General features: G+C 41.2%; 1 protein-coding gene across 9 annotated transcripts in view; it reads right to left on the bottom strand.

The window, feature by feature from the left end:
- The window catches only part of PLCB1 (phospholipase C beta 1), a 648,142-nt gene that overhangs the window by 69,731 nt on the left and 557,120 nt on the right, over nt 1–21,291 (bottom strand). For 4 of the 9 annotated variants that reach the window (XR_012500533.1, XM_074346936.1, XM_074346934.1 and 1 more), the window contains exon 32: nt 12,501–12,618. The exons of 4 other annotated variants lie outside the window; for them this stretch is intronic. Coding sequence is in view for 4 of the 5 variants with exons in the window: in XM_074346936.1 (XP_074203037.1) it covers nt 12,520–12,618 (99 nt within the window). In the remaining variant the exon portion in view is untranslated. Of the gene's footprint in view, nt 1–12,500; nt 12,619–16,820; nt 18,869–21,291 lie in introns of those variants that run through there. One more of the 9 variants, XM_074346938.1, reaches the window with a different exon arrangement.

Genomic DNA, 21,291 nt, shown 5'->3' on the forward strand with positions numbered 1-21,291 from the left:
TGTTCCCATCCTGACTTTCAGCTTGTGACCTGTAGCTTTCTTTCGGGAAACATTTAGAAGTTTCTCTTTGTTTTTGGTGTTCCAAAATCCCCCAGCTTTGGGACTTAACGGTGGATTTTTCCTTTCTTGCTGCTGAGCAATCGGGTTTGGCCCTTCCATCTGGTAACCAATGTCCTTCAGTTGTGAAAACTTGTCTTACCGTGTTTCTTTGATAATTTGCTTCCCTCAGTTTTCTTTCTGGTGCCCCTCTTGGTTGGGGTCCTGTGTCCTGGGTACTAAGCCTTTTCCCTTTTTTTTTTTTCCTGCAAAATCAGTTACCTCCCTTCCATGTGTCTTCTAGCCTCCAATTATAAATTGATCCCCTAAACACTGCTATCTTCTCTTCTGTGTTCTTTGACTCTGCTTTTCACTATCACTTTATGAGCCCACTTAAATATCACTTCTGGAAATCTGTCCCACAAAAATATACAAGACTCCTTAAGAATATCTATATATAGTTTACATAAATATGTGTTTAAATATATGTTCCATAGTTTTGGTTTCTGTTGTTTTATATTATACATAATATACATATATATTATATACACGAGAGAGCATTGTGATTCGGTTCTACACTATTCTACCACTACTGCTGTAGAAGAAAACCTTTTTTGACTTTTAAAATTTAAATTGCATCCAGTGTCTAATCAAATTTTTTTTCTTATATGTTTTCAATTCTCTTATGATCAGCAGATAATTTAATATTCAGAAATGTTAGGTCTTCTGTCCTTCCTTGTGTTGCACTGTAACTCACTACGATGGCATATGGTTGGGAGAGGAGTGTCTGGGAGCGGGGTTGGCAGAACACAGTAAGGAAGCTGGAGACTAGATTTGTGGCCTGGCCCGACCTGCCACCACCCGTAAGTGGACCCTTCTGGGCCTCCTTTCTCATCTGCTAAGTCCAGATATCAGCTCAGCTTATTTCAAAACATTTTGCCTCTCTTATTGTCTATGAAATTTTCTAAAATTCTCTCCCTTGGGTTTGCCAGGGTTGGCAATAGCTCTTTCGTCCTGCTTTTGGATGATTATACATTTAACTTGCCCACAGCCCATCAACACATTTTTGTGTGAATTACGAGAACAGCAGAGCATGGCACCAGAGTCTGAACACATGATGTTGTCAGACCAGTGGGAAAATCCTCCTAGTCACGGCAGATGAATCAGCCAGGGGAAGGGCCTTTCCTGGACACCGAAAGCAAACTCCCTCAAGGTTATGTAATCAATTTTCCAATTAATATGTTTGCCTCCCACTTTGATTGTGTCTAAATCGACAGCAGCTGAAAACGAATAAAGAAAGGAACACAGAGGAAAGAAGACTGGAACAAACAGTGGCAGGGAGCAGAATTACATTTACCTAATATCTGCACAACAGAGAACGGAAGCATGTGATCTGAAATCTAAGGGAACCAGAGTTTTAAAATAATGGACATTATATCTGGACAGCTAGCATGGAGATGGCTGTGCGGCAAGATGCAGAGAGGTGTGCTCATATGGGACTCTGCTTGATGGATGCGTATTATAATACTTACACACGTGTTATGAAAAAAAACCGGTGGATTACAAATTTAAGAGAGAGGTAACACACATGGTGCAAAATTCAAAGTGGATCAGAGGGTTAGGAGCACGCACACCCTCCCTGTATTGCATTATAATAAATAATTCTTATTAGAATAATAATTCTACTGACAAGAAGCTATTAAGAACAAACAATAAAGGCTTCTTTAGATTAGAAATATACCAAAACAATAAGTAAATCTGCCTTTTAAATACGTTTACATATATATATATATACACATATACACATATATATATATACGTATATATATATACACGTGCATATATATATATATATATATATATACATATATATATATATATATATGCACGTATGTATTATGGATGGCTGGCCTGATGGACAGGTCAGGGGATGGAATGATACTTTCAAACCTGCTGCCCTCTGATTTCAAGAGATAAAAAAATGTTAAAAAGAAAACCTAGTTTCTATTCTACTTTTTGATAAGTGAGTGAGTCTTAGAATCCCAAGATTAGAGATCTAGGTGATAAAAGAGCTCTCAATACACAGTCTCCAAGTTTTCCAACCAAATTAGCTTTCCTCCTTCGACAGAATGTTCCTGTCGAATCCTGGTCACACAGTGACACAGCTGTGGAGCGGTTGATGACCACCCGAGGTGACTCTACTCCTCGCCTTGGCCCCTTGTAAAATCTCCCATAATAGCTTTCTCACATTTCAGTTTGCCACTGGGATTTAACTATGAAGGAACTGCAGGAATGTAAACGATCATGATAAAACTCTGGCCAACACACCAATCAACATATTTAGGCACAAAGTCTCAAGACAAGGAAACGATTGTCATAAAGGCCCAGCAGCGCCCTGGCCCCCACATCCGCAGAGAGAGACTGTGGGTCACGGGAGTGCTTTGCCGATTCTGTGGCCTCGCGGGGACACACGGTCACCAACGGGTACTTCCACAGGATAACTCCATTGAAATAACACCAGAGAAGTGGCGGCCAAGTGCCAGTCTAATTAACTTGTCTCTTAGGGATATTTCGTGTTAGGGCTGCTCTTAACAGAAGGGTATTTGGAGCTCTGATACATGAAACAGACATTACAAAAATTTTCTGGTCATAGCTCGGCAGAATTGAGCATAATTTTCAGCCACGGAGCAGCAAACATTTCTTCTTCTAAAAAATGTGAATTCAAAGGCTTTGACTGAAACTCTTGCCAAAGCTTTTGACAAGAGTTCAATTTGGGAGAGAAAAACGGTAGGAGAAAACGGGCAAAGGCTGGTTCCATCCAGGCGAGGGTGCCTTTTGTCCCCAGGTGACCTACCTTCATGAAACTGTTTGTTATTCACCTCATTACAAACATCTCCCTGTCGCAGCAGGTGTCGGGTCAGGAGAGGACACAGTGTCCAGGAAACCTGCAATCAGGTTAGAAAACTCCCAGGCGACCCATTTTCTTTCCGTTGACTCCGAGCGGCTGGCGCTGCCCACCCACAGTCCCTGAGCTACCTGTCCCTGAAATGGCTGTCCTTTAAGTCACAGTGGAAACACTTCCCCAAGCCGCTGTCCCTGGTGTGTGGGAGCTGCGCTTCTGATAACAGAGTGAGCGAAGCCGTCCCAGCCTTTCTAACTGTTAAGGGAAATAGACAGTGTCTTCAGAGTGGCTCCAAAATTCCAACTCCCTGTAGAATTGGTCTTAAAACTTTTTTGCATGAATTAGTCTCTTGGGGTAGAGTTCAGTCTTTCAAAGACATTCTTTCCATTTTTATCTCCCCAATTGGTGGCTGAGTCCATACAGGACCCTGTGTCTTCAATGTGGGAGAAGGGACGGTGGGAGGCTCAGACCTCGAAGGCTTCCCTCCGCATCCTCACAGGTCTCTGCATCAACTGGCTGTTCTTGCTTCCTCCACGGACTAATGGCCACTGGCCTTTGGGATGACTGACTGGTGTCCATGGTCTGGGTCAGCTCACCTGAGGGAGCCTCTCTGTCTTGTTTTCAGGCTTCCATGAGGCTCCTCAACACCATTTCCTATCCCTGGGGCACACAGGATGTTTCTTGTCCCTTCTAAGTCACACGTGGTATGGGAGCCGTAAGCCTGTTCAGAAGCTCCTGGACTTTGGCCAGGAGAGTAGAACTCAGAGAGGTACACACAGATCTCTCCTCCTGCTCTATCCTCTCTCCCCTCCTTTCCCCACGATTCCCAGGGTTGGAAAAGGCAGGCTTTCCTGGTTATCTCTGTCACATCCCAAGTCCCAGGATGGGTGTAGAGCAAAACTCCACCCCTTCAGGCCTGGAGTTAAAAGAAGCTAAAGAAATTTAGAGAAATCCCTTCCTCTCTTGAAACCTCTCTTTCAAAATTTCTGCCCTGCTAATGAGAATCTTCTCCCTTGGGGAGTCCCAGTCTCTCCTTTCCTGGAATCGTGACTTGGTCAGGGACGGGGCGAGGGGTGGGTGGTAGGGAGGGAAGGAGGATGCTTAGAAGGAAAAGAAAATACAGTAGCTTATTATGTGCAAATAACTCCACTGCCACCCCAGGCTGAGTGAATTCTAATCATGGGACGGTAAACGCGGAAGTCTGCAGATCTATAGATGCCAGTGGAGCAGTCACGCAGGCTTGTGCCCTTCCGATCGGCTCTGAAGATCGTGATGCAGAAGAACAAGTTGCAGAAGTGTTACTGTCGACGTACTAAACAGCAGGAGAAAGCAACCTAACATTTAAGCAGCGTGTAGGGAAGCCCTTCATTATTCTTGATCTTTCTAGGTACTTAACGCTGCACACTCACTCGGATATTATTCTTCCAATGAATATTGATTCTTCAAAGGAAAACACAGCCCTGCCACCCACTAAGTGGGTGAAATCTCCTTTTCTCTGTTCTTCCCTGGCAATCATTTTATTTAGTGATCGCAGGATAGACTAGACTGGGTCATAGTTTAGAAGTGCTCCTTCATCTCTTCTCAAGAGGAATTTTCCCTGATTCCCGACACCGTCCACCCCCCCCCCCATCAATATTCCAGATTTCCGCTTCCCTTCAAGTCTGGGCTTCGGGAAGGGTGTTGGACAAGCTGTTTCTTAATCCGTGCTTCCTGCTCATTCCAATCTTGCTTCACTCCACCCCCACCTTTCCTGTGGCCCCCTCCCTAACAGCAAGGCTACCAATAACCTCCTGTTTCTGAAGTCACAGGACGCGTTTCTGTACCACTCAGGCTGTGGACATTATGGCTCGCTCCCTTCATATGGTGCCTTTTTCTTCCCTCTTGGTTTCTCTGATAGTCTTTGCTTTCCTCCCATCCACAGGTTGTATCTTTTCTGTCTCCTTCAGGCATTTTTCTCTTCAACCAGACCTCTTAAAAGCAAGCATTATCTGGAACTATGTCCCAGGACCCTTTCTCTTTTCCCTCCATATGCCAAGGAGTTTATCCATTCTATGCTTAAATTCAACCTAGATCCAAGATTCTCACTTTTGGGGGCATGTAAGTTACACCTAGAGAAGGAGTGAAAACTTCAAGTCACTAAATCTTTTCTATTTGAATATCTTCTATAAGAACCCTCATAACAACCTCATGTAATGTGATGACGATAAAACACAAATGAACAGGATTTTCACCAGAACACAAGACGTGCTGGGGTGTCAATCTGAAATGAAAGATGTGGACTGGGAGTTGAGTGTGGCCCCTCCTTCACTCTGCAACCTCAGACAAGTCACTTTTCCCTCCTGGGCTTCAGAGTTCAGAGGCCGCAGGTGTGACTTCATTGTACTTGAAGAAAATGTGATTTGTGCCAAGTGGTGTTTCATTTTCAAAGTCGTGGCAACTTCTCACTTGTTTGGAATACAAAGGGCAACCTGGGAGAGAAATGTCTCGTACAGAAAATAAAACTTCAGCTGAACGCTGCTGTTTGCTCCAGAAGTTTCTTATTCTATTTCATTTATTGCCACTTAAAACTTAGTAGAGAAAAAAAGTGGCCTCTTTAAAACCAATGAGGCGAGTGTGGGTTTAGTATTTGCTGTGGGGTAGGTTAGCAGTGGGAAGGGTATTATGTGGCAGTGGAGGCCCATTTCAGGCAGAAAACGCCGCTGACTGGGTTAGAAAAACGTCGTCAATGCTAGGTTTATGTCTGAGGGAACTTTTCTGTTGCCTCCCCCGCCCCAAATATTTTATGTATGCAGAGCCTGAGAGTTCATAGATCAACAAGTCAGCACTGATTCTTGTGGAGGAACTTAGAAAAATCAAATTCAAAAAAGGTGGTAAGTTATGTTTCAGCAGAAAGTTTTGTTTACAAAAGATGAGTAACAATGTTTCCAATTATGGTAAATTGCAAAAGGAACTCTGAATAATCCTGGGAAAAACCCACACCATCAAACAGTAAGGCCTGTGCCCGTGGTGTGCTGGTAAATGTTTAATAGACTGTTCTCCTAGGGGGAAAAAAAAGAGCCTGATTCATAGTGTTTGTTAATTTCCTTGGTGTAAATATACACACTATAGCCAATTTCAAGCTCCCAAGTGATAATCTTGATTGGTTCAGATAGGAAGATGTGTTCGGTTAGGACGAGGTGTGAGGTACCACTCCATCCTAGTGACCACCCAGACCCCAGAGATGTCGGCGACCTCGAGAGCTCACACAGTAGTCAAAGGTCCTAACTAATGAGCAGTGGTGAGTCTGGGGTGTTTTGACCTCTGTTTTTAATCTAATTTGTTTAACTGTAAATTTATAGGATCTACTTTCTAAGAGTGTCTGTGTTTAACAAGTGGCTCACAGAATCCCTGGAATATTTGAAAACACGTCCCTGTGAGCTAGTACATCCAGCGCCAGCTCACCAGGGGTTTGTCCTCAGAGAATAAAGGAAGATTAATATTCGTATTTGCTGAGGCAATGTTTGATTACATTCAAGTTCTGTGAGGTGGACACTTTGCTTTAGATTTTTTTTGTACTTGCTCATTTTCTAGAACTTTATGTTGTCTATTACCCATTACTAGGTAAATAAAAAACAGGGATTAAAACCATCAAATGCTAGATCAATAGGTGACTGTGTTCTGTAAATTTGCATGAGCTGAGTGGGAGGTGTGTATCTCCTTTTCTCAGGGGAAAAAAAGAAACAGAGAAAGCGATATTTCCTTGTTGAATAACAGATTTTAAGAACTGAATCGTGACTCATTAAAGTTAGCCTTTGTGGAGGTCACTGAGGTTAAATGAGGTCATAAGGGTGGGGCCCTAACCTGACGGAACTGGTGTCCTTAGAGGAAGAGGAAGAGGAAGAGACACGGGAGTTTTCTCTCTCTCTCCGTGTGTGAGCGCAGGTCAGAAGTCATGTTAGACACGGCCTGAAGGCCCGTTCTGTAAGGAGGACAGAGGCCTCACAGAAACCAACCCTGCTGGCACCTTGATCCTGGATTTTAGATTGCAGAATGGTGAGAACATAGTTTTCTGCTGGACAGGCCACCCGGTTAGAGATATTTTGTTACACTGTCACATGTGAATTATGAAATTACATGCATTCCACGGCAGTGATACTTGCACCCCGGGCATTGTCACAATGTCACGAGGAATTCCTTCCTGTCTGCTCCTCTGCTGGATAAACTTCTACTTCATCCTATAAGTCAAGGGGGTACTAACTCCAGGAAGCTTTCCTTGGTTTCCCCAAGGACAGTCAGCCTTTCCTCCCCTGAAACAGCTCTATTACAACAATGTCTATAGATTTGTTCCAACACAAATCCTTTGTAGAAAGGTAGTTCACACCTTAAAACTTCAGACTTAGCATGTTATCTTCCTGTGTTGCCCACATGTGAACCACTAGCAACATGTGGCTACTTATGCTCAGATTTAAATGAAATTGAATCTTCAATTCCTCAGTTGCACTGATCAATCACCGTCCACACACTGAATAACCACCTGTGGCTAGTGGCAACTGCACTGGACTGATGACAATTCCATCAGACATGGAACATTTCTATCACGGCGGAAAGTTCTATTGGACAGGGCTGCGCTAGACTGTAAGCCATTTGAGGTGAGCAGCGGGGTGAGGTTGCCTCTTTTTGCATCGTTTTCTTTTCCCACCACATAGCTTAGTGCCTGCTATGCTGTGGCATTCAATAAATATTTGTTGAATTAACAAAAGAAAAAAAGTTAGCACTATTTACCTAGTTTCAGCTACTTAAGCATTCATGGTTCCAAGAGACCACAGAAATAAACACACATCTAAAAACTTATTTTTATTGCTGACAAGTAAACTAATGCTGAGCAATTTTCATTTGCCCTGGGATAAGGACACCAACATGCCGCGTGAAGATATAATTATAGAATTTCTCTCTCCAGTGTTCATATAGCAATCTATAGTTGTTAATTCAGAAACATGATATTGATTCTAATTTACTTTTTCTAGGTCGTCTATGCTCCATTGTTCTGTAACTGACCCTACGGACTCATTAAATCTTTCAGCACGATTTTTATGCAACCCTATTTAATGAGTCCTCCATCACCCTGAACTCTCTGGATCTCATACCTATTATGTTAGTGGCAAACTTCTGAGTTTAATTAACCGTATTCTTCATGGACTAAAGGAGATCATAAAGTGGTCACTCAAGTCATACACAGCTCTCTGCCTTCAGACAGCCTCTGCTGCCACATTCAAAGATCCTCAGAGACACATAATAACCCTCAGGAATCTCTGGGTACTTAGAAATTCTACTTCTTGGAAACTTTTCTTGGTTTCTTGCTTAAATCTTTCATAATTTAGCCCAAAGCAGTTCACCTCACTTTGACTCCAGAGCAAAAGGAGAACGCGGTCTTTGGTCACATGCTCTGGAGAAGCCCCTCCTGTTCTTTAACTGAGACTTAAATACAATCTAAAAGGAGATACGGCTCTTCCAAGGGGTTCCCTTGGATTTCCTGGTAACCTTAGGGCTAAATACTGGGACTGAGTAAAGAGTATTTAAATGAATCAACGAAAGCTGTAAAAACAATTCCTTAGCAGAGACAAAGAGACCACAGTGCAGAGCCCAGGGTCCACTCCAGCTCCCTTCTCATCATCTAATACGTGACTTTTCAAGTGGGAGAAGCAGGTGTTCGTTGACGAGGACGCTGTTCTAGGGCTGGGGGAAGAGAAGGATGTACGAGGGGAGAGTGTGGAGAGAAGGGAGGGAGGGAAATCTCAAAGGAAGCAAGCCCATCTTGTCTCCAGCTGTAAGCTGGGCAACCTGGACGCGGAGAACAGTGGAGGGGGAGGCAAGCCCAGGTGGAGAGGAGGGGAGGGGTCTGACCTCGATCCCGATGCACTTTAGATGGGAGCAGTGAGCGCTCAGCAGCCATGGATGGAGAAGATTGTGTCAAATCCTTTAAACCCACTCGTATGGGCTCCACCATGTCTCACTCTACTTAGCATCGTTTTCTCGCTGGATGTGATGAGCACAGAGAACGGCTGCCCGCCCCTCAGGGACAGGCTTCCTGATGGCTGGGACATTGTGCCGTACACCAGAAACTGGCACATTGTAACTGACTATACTTCAATTTAAAAAATTTAAAAATTAAAATAAAATAAAATGAAATCATATCCTCTTGATCCAAAACAGAAGAACAGGCTTCCTTCCTGGTGAGTCCCGTTTTCATGGGGCTGGAAGTTCTCTAAGATCTAGTCCTGGGAGATGTTCTTCTCCAAGACAGTTGTTTAAAAAAAGTGATTTTTGAGAAACTTGAACATCCTGTCTATGGCGTTTAATTCCCTCTTGCTGTGGTGGCCAGCTTGGGGGCTCAATCCCTGGCAAGACTTGGTGGTGATCTTGTGGAGGCTGGGATATGTCACCAGCAAACAAAACAGGGTTTGTTATATGGGATGGGTGTCCACCCCTTCTGACCACTCAGAGACTGGCTTCCTTCCACAGAGAGGCTGGTTGGCTCTCCATTGCACAGATGAGTACACTGAGGCATGGTGGTCTACCCTTATTACTTGCCTGTCCATGAAATGTGAGAAAGTGACGTCACACCTCTGACACCAAGATCACAAAGTCCCGGCCTCAGATATTTACAGAAATATCTGATTTCCTGAGACAGCAGAAGGACACAAAACATGGGGTCTCCAAGGTTTGGCACCTCTTGTATGATCTGAGTAGAGTTCATTAATAGTTTTAAACTGTAGTTTCCACAGCTGCACAAAGGCAGGAATAAGAAGTTAAGACATGTGATGTCCTTTGAAGGTGACTGGCATCATAGAGAGGGCTCAGTCAACACCAGTTGTTTTTTGGTTTTTTATTATTTATATTTTATATTTATATTTATATTATTTATTATATTATTTTTTATTATTTTATTATTATAATATAATAAAACACCATGTCAGGAAAATAATTTTTAATACAGTTCTATGGCCCTGAATTGCTCTTTACTTTTTTAAAGCACGTAGGAACTGCAGCCTTTGTGAGTTTTTGCTCCCTCTTGAAATCGGCATAGCTTAGAATAAAGCAAGAACTTAACAAATGCTTGTTGTAAATTTATAATTTTCCAATGCTATACCACTGGCATTTTAAGAAATTGGGCACTTTACAAAAAGCTCTTTCCCTAAAGGTTGATCCACACAAACAAGGAGCAAACATCCTTTTTTGTTTGTTTTTAATCTTGTTCTACAGTGATTTGTATGGATTTAAAAAAAATGGAAGTTACCAGGGTTAAAAGTGCAATTAACCCACTCAGTTTCACCTACTCATCTCTAGCTGGTTATAAGGAATATATTTTTCATCCCTGAAGGTTTGCGTTCACAAACTTAAAACTGTGAAATTTCGAGTATTTATATGACGAGTGTTCTTGGGATCAATCTTACAGTAAAAAACTCATTCTTTTCTGGCAAATGTGTGATGGCTTTATGTACTATTACTTTTTATTCATTCATTTTGGTTTTCAGCTTTAGCCTATCAATGGGGATGTTTAAGGTGAGGAAGGAACACTGGGGAAATATTAAACTTGGTACAAAATGTACTTTCCGTACACTGCTGGAAAAGAACTTTTTGTTCTTTTTCAAACACAAAATAGTGTAATTATTTTTTTTTCTGTTTTAGCAATGAGACCTATTTTTCCATGGGAAGTGTGAAATTGGTTTATTTTTATGTTGCCTTTTTATACGTGGGAAGCCAAAGGGACCAAACTAACTATGTGATTAAAGATTTTTTTTAAATGTCCAGGTATTGTGGGAATATCTGTGTCTTTTGAAAATAATTGTTTTTGCTAAGCAGGAAGCTCACTTGACATTCTGAAGGGAACTCAAGTTGCGAAGCAGCCATCAGAAGCCTGACAGAACACAGGGACAAAACTTTGGTGTCTCTATTGCATTTGTTTTGAAAAACAAAACCCAAGTCATGTGTCTGAGCTCCACTGTCATTTGACCTCCTCGGAGAGAATTCAGTACTCTACCTGGGGTATTAAAGGTTTCACAATAACTCTCAAAAATACCAGGACACGAATATCAAGTGCACAGAAAACAATCCAATGATGCTTATAATCTACGGCTTAAAAGGTAGGCGAAAAATTTATAGCCCCATGAGGAAGACATTTTCAAGGTCTCTCTGATATCTTCCTGGGGAAATCAATATTACTCGCCCCTCCTCCACCCCACCTGCTGACGTGGGCTTTGTCACAAGGTCACCATGGGGACGTCACTGCTGGGAGGACATGGACAGAATTCATAGCCAGGTTGCAGCTTGCCTCTCCTGCTGTCCTGTCACAGTCAACAGTACAAAATAAAAAGATACCAAAGGGTCAGGCTCTTGATGAGGCCAAAAAAATTAAAGCTTTAAGCTGCCGTGAAGGCAGCTTAAAGCGTTTCCTTCCAGGTCCTCCAGCCAGGAGGAGGAGGGCGTGCTAGTTAGGGGTGGTCCCTGAAGGTGTGGCAGCAAGACCATCCCCCTGGAAGCTAGATCCCAGGTCCCATCCAGACCTCCTGCACCAGAATCCGCATTTTCACAGCATCTCCAGGTAATTCATGTGCTCATTAAAAACGAAAGTCACTGAGCTAGAGCTTCACTGTATGTGGCAACTGATGTAGAGGAAAAGGAAGAACTTAACCTCTTCCTCAGTAAGATTATTGTTTTTACTAATTCCTCAACGTGTTTCTAAACTGCCCTGCTTCACAGATCAAAGGTGCTTGAAGACAAAAACATCACACTTCTCACTAGAACTCCATCTTCAATACATCAGAAGTTTGTTTTCTTTATAATCACAGTAATTAGCCTCTTTTCACCCTGAAAGGCACACCCATTGGAATGGCATAGTCCAGTTTTCTTATTAGCCAAGGAATACAATAGATTTCACGTATTTCCTCCAGCAAGTTAAAGTTCTCCTTAATTTTCGAGCTTCAGTTTGCTCCAGCCAGCAGCCCTTGACTCAAGTATCTCTATTGATGAGGTATTTTCAAGAGCCCCCTTGATTTAAGATAATCAGGAAAGTCTGAGCTATCCCCTTAACTCAAAATACCATGTAGGAATACAATGACCTTTGCTGGAGTTTTAAAGGGAGGGCAAACTGGGTGGCGTGTGGAGAAAACTCCCTGAGAGTTAATTTAATCCCATGGATTTGAAGGTAATAAGACTGGGAAACCAGTGCTGTGAGAAGTAGGAACTTAAAAAAAAATGTTTCTAAAGTGGAAATAATAGTGAGAGTGTAAGACAGATCAAGGTCAAAAGGGAAGCCAGTTTAGCAAATAGAGAAACAGAAGACAGGAGAAGACAATATGGAAGAATAGAATTTATGTCAGGAGGAGAGAGAACAATGACTCAGAGATAAGAAGGCAGGTAAAGATGATAGGTGCCTCGCCGGCGTGGCTGAGAACTACAGCAGGAAAAAGAGGGGGTTGTAGAGAGAGAGAGGGTTAAGAACAAGGGAGCACGTCCACGATGCCTGGAAACCAGACGGCCACACGCCGCCCTTCTCTCAAAAGCGACCCCTCCCATCCTGTCCTACCTGGCTGGAAGGATGGTGGTCACCACTTGAGAGCTTGAGGGTTGGGGGGAGTAAAGTTGGGGGAAACAGAGGGATCCTCATGGCAAGTTTCCGACAAGAATGAGGAGGAACCGTCCCCCTGTGTGGGAAAAAAAGGGAGGCTGTCATTTTTGTGACATTGAAATTGATTTCTAAGTCATCTGCTGTTTCAAACGACTGGTCTGGGAACTCCCTTGGAGTGCCTTTGAGAATGGAGATTTAAAACCTCCAATTCTTTTATCTACTTCAACACTTTCCATCACAAATGTGATGGAACTGGCAATTGAATTCTCTTTAGTTCTTCCCTACCTTTGTAGGAATTAGATGTCACATATGATCACAGCTACTGCTTTTAAGAAGTTCTCCACAAAATCCTACTACTGTCAGGAAACCTGAGACAAGACTGCATTGAACTACTGACAGCAGCCCAATGAGTCTGGGCTTAATGGCTATACATTTCTTAGTACACAAAGTTAGTTTCATTTGCCCTCGACATAAGTTATTCAAAAAATATGTACTGAGCACCAACTCTGAGCCAGGTATTGTTCTTGGATGCCTGGAACTCAAGAGCATCAGTGAGCAAGAGAGTCAAAGCCCCTGCCCTTGTGGAGCTTACATTCTAATGGGGAGGGACCAACACAGAGTGACACACTTAAGAAAGAAGTATGTGACCTAGTGAGAGGCGATCCATGCTATAGAAACCAGAAAGTAGAGCAGAGTGAAAGGGGGAGGAGAGGCCAGGGGTGGGAGAGTGGTGAAAGTAGGTTGTAAACTTGAATCAAGTGGTCATGGAAGGCCTCTTTGAGAAGAGAGATTTGAGCATAGACTTAAAAGACAGGAGAGAGTTGCCCAAGCAGACACTTGAGAAAATGAACATTCTGGGCAGAGGAATGAGTCCATGCAATAGCCTGCGGTGGCACTGGTCTGGCTCACTGGGGCCCAGCAAGGAGCCCAGGTGGCCTGAGCAGAGAGTAGGTCAATGAGGAACCAAAGAGGGGCTGCAGCCAGTGGGGCCAGGTCATGTTGGACCTCGTAGACTCTTCTTCTGAGAAATATGGGAGCCATGGAAAGGTCTTAAAGAGAGGAGGGATCTGATTACATTCTAAAAGCGTGATGCTGGCTGCCATGTTGGAAATTGATTATGTGTGGGCACACAAGGAAGCAGGAACACCCATCTGAGTGAGAGATGGTGGTGGTGTTGGCAGGGGTGGCTGAGCTACAGTTATCACCTTAGTGATCATAGAGATGCCCCAACTGCTTCATGGTATTTGGCAAGTCCTAGGGTTATTTTTTATTCCATCGAAAACAAAGACCTCATAAAAATTTCTGAATTGAAACAAGCTCATTATGTTATTTCCCAAAACCTAGTGCAATCCTTTTCAACCAATGCTAGAAAACAACACATTCCTATTTCTCTGTGCCACCCAAAATAGGTAATTGCTGCTGGATACTAACTTAGATGAGATTTTCCATACAGTGGCATAATTAGCTAGGGCAAAATCTATTTTGATGCCCAAGTGGTTAAACATGCTAAGCTTCCCCTCAAGTGTATAAAGGTAGGGGTGTGTGTGTGTGTATGTGCGCGCGCGCGTTTCAGCTCTGTGGCAGAATTTCACCTTCTGAAGGTTATCCTAGTTGCGAAGCCCACCCGTGACCTTCCCTGCCAGGGTCCATCATCAGCTGGAGAGATGGCCTTGTGGCGGCTGCATGGCCAGTGCCCACAGTTACATGAGCCGGTTCTCTGCAACACACACACACACACACACACACACACACACACACACGCAGAGTCTCCCATTGGTTATGCTTCTCTAGTTGAACCCAGACAGATACAGATGTTCAAATGATGTCCAGCTCATGCTAAATCAAACATCTTAGAAATGCTCTGTGGGAATGTTCTATTTCTGGTAATGGCCGGTTAGGTTACTTGAACCATTATTCTCATTGAAAACAACCAGAAAAGCTGAATTTGAGACTCAAACTACATTCTTTAAAGAAACTAAGAATCACCAAAATTTAAAGAATGATCAGGCCCAAACTGCAAGGGACATCAAACCTAGGCAGGTGGTAAGCAGGGGAGGCGCTATGGCCCTGAGGGGCCTTCATGAATGCTGGCAAATTTGAATTCATCTTTTGACAGCCTTCTGGTGTGGGGACAAAATTGAAAGCCTGGGGCTGGCCAGGAGTGAGGAATCTCACAGGAAACCTTCCCTACAATAACCCAGATGCCCAAATTGCAGATGTGAAAACAAACCAAACAGAACGTCCAGAATTAAGTGAAATACAAAAGCTGTAATTAACTCAAGGGATGAGTAGAACAGCTGTCTAAACAAAGAATTAGTGAGTTAGAAAAAGGCTCAGAAGGAAAACTGTCCACAGGGCAGCAGAGAGAGACAGAAAGATGCAAAATACTGGAAAGACTGAAGAGAGAGAGAAGATGGAACAAGAAGGCTCATTTTATTTTACGACTCATTATTTTAAATAATGTGATGGAAGGACATTTTTGGAGAACGTAATGGAAGCCATTCTGCCGACATGATAGCTAAGTTTGTACAGAGCTGATGAAAGTTATCCACCCGGCCACCTCCAATGCATATTTAGATACAATATAGGAAAATTGCATAAAACATAAGAAAAAGTTCTAAATGCCAGCAAAGGAGGAAAAATACAAGTTATCACCAAAAGAATTACACTGATAGTTAATGTCTCAACAAGAAGAGAAGCCGGAGGACAGCAGAATCTTCTCTTCAATGTGCCCAAAGGAAGAGCTGCCAACCTAAAATCCTATACTCAGTGAAAACGTCATTTCAGAATAAAGCTGCAATAAAGACATTTTCAGACCAAAAAGAAAACAAACAAACAAACAAACAAACCTAAAGACTCTACCATCAGCAGATTGTATAAAAGGAACTTTTAAAGGAGGTAGAAGATGATCCCAAATGAACAGACTGAGACGCAAGAAAGAATATTCACCTAAGAATAGAAAGATAAATCTGAATGAACATTGCCTGTATAACACAGAAGAATAATGTCATGTGGGTTTAGAAACCTATAGAATTAAAGTAAATTTCAGAAATAATTAAGAGGAGACAAAGGGAGGTAAAAACCTTTCATGTTTGAGGATTGCCTGAAAAGAGTAAATGTGTCTAAGTTTTACTTTCAAGAAAATAATGAATATACATATATATATAAAAATATATATATATATATTTTAAGGCAATTCTTACATGTGGAATCTGAAAAAAAAACTGACACAAATGAACTTATTTACAAACAGAAATAGACTCACAGACATAGAAAACAAACTTATGGTTACCAGGGGAAATGGGGGTGGGAAGGGATAAATTGGGAGTTCAAGATTTGCAGATACTAACTACTCTATATAAAATAGATAAACAACAAGGTCCTACTGTATAGCACAGGGAACTATATGCAATACCTTATAGTAGCTTATAATTAAAAAGAATAAGAAAAAGAATGTATATATATATATATATATATATATATATATATACACACACACACACACACACACATATACACACACACACACACACACACAACTGAATCACTATACTGTAGACCAGGAACTAACAGAACATTGTAAATAAACTATACTTCAATTAAAAAAAAAGAGTAAAATAAAATTGAACTGAAAGACATAGCTAATTTGATTAAATACACTGATATTGATGTACAAAAAAATAAAAATTAAAAAGGCAATTCTTCACATTGATAAAAATGAAAAGGAAATTTCTTCTACACAACAGACCAAAAATACGAACCACTGGGTGAGTGCGCCAAGACTTGACAAAGAGTAAAACATGGAAGGTTAGTGCCAGTGTGCACTCTGGTTTGTATGGGAAGGTCCACTGTGTGCTGGCGGGGAGAATGCACTTTCCCCAGCAAGCAGCAGAGGGTCAGAGGAAGCACTGATGAGTCGTGTCAGAAAGAAGCGTGTACATTAAATCCCCAAGTTAGTCTTCTTTTCCCTGATCGCTGGGAAGGCAGGACTGAACAGGCTGCATTTAGGGTTCTGTCTGAAGGCCCAGCAGTCGGTCTGTTAGGACTAACTTCTTAGGGGGATGAGTCACTCAGCCATCACAAAGATGTCAGAGAGGAAATGAGGAACATCGGTCTATATTCCCCTGGTGGAGCAGGGAAAAAAGCCAGTAGCTACATGATGAAATGTTCTTTGGGTATAAATGAAAATGCCCCAGAGCTTCCTGGAATTCTCTCTTGCTGCTGAGCTAAATTAAAACAGAAAACCTGTGTTCTAAGAAGCATCAAAGACAAATTAAGTGTCAGAGAAAAAGTAAATTGCACATTTATTGACTGTTTTATGAGGTTATGGGGATGGTTCATTAAAAAGTCCCTTCAAAAGGTGATTCTTATTGTAATGAGGGCCAACAGCTACAAAGTGATCGATAGACATTGGAATGTTCCCAGCAGATTGGGTGCAACTCCTGCTTAACGATGTTTCAGCATGCTAAATCTCTTTGATGTGTTCAGGGAAAGAGCAGAAGGTCCTTCTTAAATGAATCAGCTCGGAGTCGAGCACAGTCACAAAAGGTGTGGTTTCTCTGCTCTGGCAGGTTGGTCCTTGAGTTGTTTCAAACAACCTTCTCTACACATAAACCCTTTCCTGTTGGCTTTGGCAAACCCAGGTATGGAAATCCCAAGGAAACCAATTATGTCACTCAGTTGAAAGACTGGTGAGGGTGTAATGCATTCATCTTAAGAACTCTGAAGCTTTAGACTTCAGAGTAAGACCCACTTTGAACAAAGCTAAGAACAGAATACACTCAGGGACTGAATCAGATTATCTCACTGCTAGGAAACGTGCAACTGACATTTCTCCAGAATTTGGAAGTCTACTGAAAAGAAGCTGAGTATTCTCTTTTAAGAACTTAATACATTTCAGTGGGACTTATGTGAAGGGATGTACAACATAATTTCATGTCAAACGGAGGGCCAAAATATTTATCTATTGTATAGGTTGCCTCTGGGGATCACCTACTTCCAATTTCCTCAAGACCCTCAAATATTACATACAAAACGAATAGACTCACTGAATCTCTTTTTGACTGGGGCAAAAAAATGGACTCTACGTGTGTCACAAAGTGGAACAATCTAAAATAAACTTTCAGACTGTGGCTGGCCAAATTTGGTCCCCTTACAAATAGAGACCGGCAGGATGGAAGCTCTTGGTCCATATGTGGAAATGAAATGGATTTTTAACCTGGTTTTGATTGAGGCACATGGTTCTGTTCTGTTGCATGATGGTAAAACTGTTTGGAACTTGAGCTGATCATAAGTACATGGTTGAGTCAAAAAGCTACACTTCCCATGAACCTACATCTGTTAACTTGCTCTAAATCTAGCCAGAACTCCTTGCCACTGAAGAACTGTTGTCTTGCAGCAACTGAATTTTCAAATGTCTTTGGTTAAAAAAAACTTTTTTTTTCACTTTTAAAGGAGTTATTTGGTTACCCAATGCTTGGAAAATCGGAAAATCACCTAGATTGTGACTGGGGTTCAGAACAACCCCAAACAGTGACACAAGGAGTTTCCTCCTTGTTTAAGAGGAGGTTAGGAACATAAAACACATTATCACATTAGTTAGAATTAGTGGATGGAGAGGAAGTAAATGATTATAATTGACAGTAAGGTGAACGAAACCGATGAATGGCAAGACATTTAAAGCTATGTTGTGCATATTTTTGCTGTAAGTGAAAGATAAGCCTTTCTTGGTTTCTAGTCTGAAAACTGCTTATTCCCACCTAAAAAAAATACTTGAAGGAGGAACCTTATTCCCCTCGGCAACTTCTGGCAAAGTTTGGCGTGCTTTCTGCTTCATAAGAAGACTGCAACTCTCTCTGATATTACCTACTATAGGGTCCACCCGATTTCCTTGTCCAACACTGAGTGATGGAATGGTTCATAAATTTCTCTATGTCAGAAAATCACCCTGAATGGAACTCAGTCAGTCAACCTCTCTTACACCTACTGCCGGTCAGTCGCATTTCCTTGAGCGGCCCCTCTTCCTACTTTGCTTCTACTCTTGTTAATTTCCCTCCTCTCTGCACCAGGCTTCAATGGCCATTCCGATACTGGATGCAAAGAGGGATTATTTCAGAGGCAATGTTATTCTATTTCTGGTCCACATCCAGTAATTACAGGAGCATGGATGACTGTTTTGCTGGCCTGGCCTTTCACTTGCCCACACATTTGCTGTTCTGTGCTTTGGTCTTTCTCCACACGACCTCCACTTGATCTCATTGTTTGATTCCACTGTTTGTCATAGTTCCTTCTTGTCACAGTCATTTGCCTTTATTAGCCACTGTGTCCTACAATAATAACAGACATGGTTTCTTATTATATTATTAAAGTTCATGGTTCCAAAGCACAACATTTTCAGGCCCTGAAGAATACCTCTTAATTACGCTTTAGTTTGACATGGGACCAACAATCTTCAAATCCAGATACAACAAGATGGTTATAAGAGCAACCTTACGGATGAAAAGCAAAGAGAAATCATTGTGGTACCTATTTACAGTCAAACAGAAAGGCAACAGAACTCCTAAAAATTCATGGAAGCACTTCAGGTCTCTGTCTAAGGGGCCAAAAAAGAAATGGAAAATCATACACATGGGAGGGCACACACTGTTAATTACCTACCCAACTGTTATATCTCTTCTATTTCTTTGATAAGAAAACATCAGTTTTTTAGATACCTGGTGACCACAGAGCTGAGGAGAAGCTGAACTCCCTCCACCATTTGAGTGAATGTTAATCACTCTAAGCCAATCATGAAGATTACACTCTCATGATCGTGCCTGGTTCAGGAATGGTCATATGACAGAATTCTAGCCAATGAGGGAAGGCATAGTGGGGAGATTTAGGAAAGTTTTCCTTAAACCTATAAAGGGTTACAAGATGAAAACATTCCCTTTTCTGCCTCTGAATTGTTTTATGTGTGGTTGTGATGCATGGAGCTGTGGCAGCCACCTTGTGACTGAGTTTACAGCCTGGGAAAGAAAGGCAACAAACTGAGATAACATGATGGAAATTCTGAAAACACTCTGATTCTTCATGAAGCTGCTGAGCCACTATTGAACCATTCTTCAAATTTCTATACCTCTGAACTTCCAGTAATGTGGCTGACTAAATTCTACTATTGCTTAAGCCAGTTTTTTGGGTTTTCTATAAAGTTGCTGCTGAATGTAACCTGATAAATTATCCAACAGTTATTAGTTCTGCTAATGTTTGGTTATATCCATTGAAGAAATTTACTACTAAAGTTGATGTTAATCATGATGACGTGGAGCGGTAACACAAAATCTTTGTAGGGTGATTTATACTGAGACATATAATTTAAACACATTTGTGACTGCATTTTATATATGAGTAAAGGAGTTGATATTTTAGGACAAAAATGAAAACAAAGCAAAATAAAACTTTGTGGGAATAAAATTTTCAAGAGAGATTTTTTAGAAATATAAAAACTGGCTAATGAAATATCAACCATAAGAGAAGCAGATCATACCAGTGTGCAAAATAATCACAAATCTGAATTCAGACAGCCTGGACTGAAAAATGTATGTATTTGAATATATCACCAGGAATGAATTATTGTTAAGGTATTTCTAAAGTTTCAGTTGGACCTGAATTTTTTGCTTCAAACATTTGAGCATCTTTAAAAGATCAATCCTAAATGGAAAATATTCCATTATATTAAATTATATTAAACAGTATTCCAACTTACTAATGAATAATCAACCTGAAAGCATGGCTAAGAATATTTAAATTGTATGTTTATATATACATTTTATGTAAATAAAAATTAACAGCATAGCTCAGTAATTATTCTTTTAATTTCATTACTTTTGGAGAATCTATATTGCCGAGCCTAAAAACTTTGAGTTAAAAATATTAAATAATGTTCTGCCCAATAAATATGAAAGAAGAAGTGAAGAAATAACCACAAAATATATTTTAAACTAGCCACAAGATATCTATAAGAAGTAAACTGATGAATGGACTCTGTAATAAAACAACTTGATCTTTGCAGGTTTAAAAAGTACTTCTAAGTAATAGCAGTGTCTTTTAAAGTAGGTATTTTAACCTGCAGATGGGAAAACAGAAAAACTGAAAAGCACGTTTTCCACAAACAGGAGAATATTCAATGATGAATCAAAATGGATGGAATGATCTAAAACTGAGATTTTGCTAAACTGGAAATATTTGATTTATAGATAATTCAGTTCATTTAAAGTTAAGAGCCATGAAACAAGATTTTAACTGAACAAGCATAAGGTAATTTTAAAGTGGAGGCCAACAAAATTATTATTACAGGGGAAAAAATTTTTTTTTCTGGTTTATGAGAGTATTTTGTGAGATTAAAAACCAGGGTGATTTTGGTGTAAGACAGCCTCTGCTGGACAGAGTCTGCCATTACAATATTACATCATCTATTTAGAACTGGAGAGACTTGGCTAATTTCTCTAATTCTCTCTACCCAGGGATGGAGGTGGCAGGGAGTGGGAGGGTCGCGGGTGTGCTTTAAAAACATCTATGCCTGACCACGTCCTAGACCAACTGAAACCAAATCTCAGGATCTGGGTTTAGTGCAGTTGCAGTTTTGAAGGCTGACCAGTGATGATAAGTGCTTTCTGAATATTGCTATAAAGATTTTAGCATCATTGAGAAAGATACAGGAGTTTCACATGCAAGAACTGGTCTGAGACTGTGAGAGGTGCGTGAGCTAGGG

This window comes from Camelus bactrianus, chromosome 19 (genome assembly GCF_048773025.1).
Source record: "Camelus bactrianus isolate YW-2024 breed Bactrian camel chromosome 19, ASM4877302v1, whole genome shotgun sequence".
NCBI lineage: Eukaryota > Metazoa > Chordata > Mammalia > Artiodactyla > Camelidae > Camelus > Camelus bactrianus.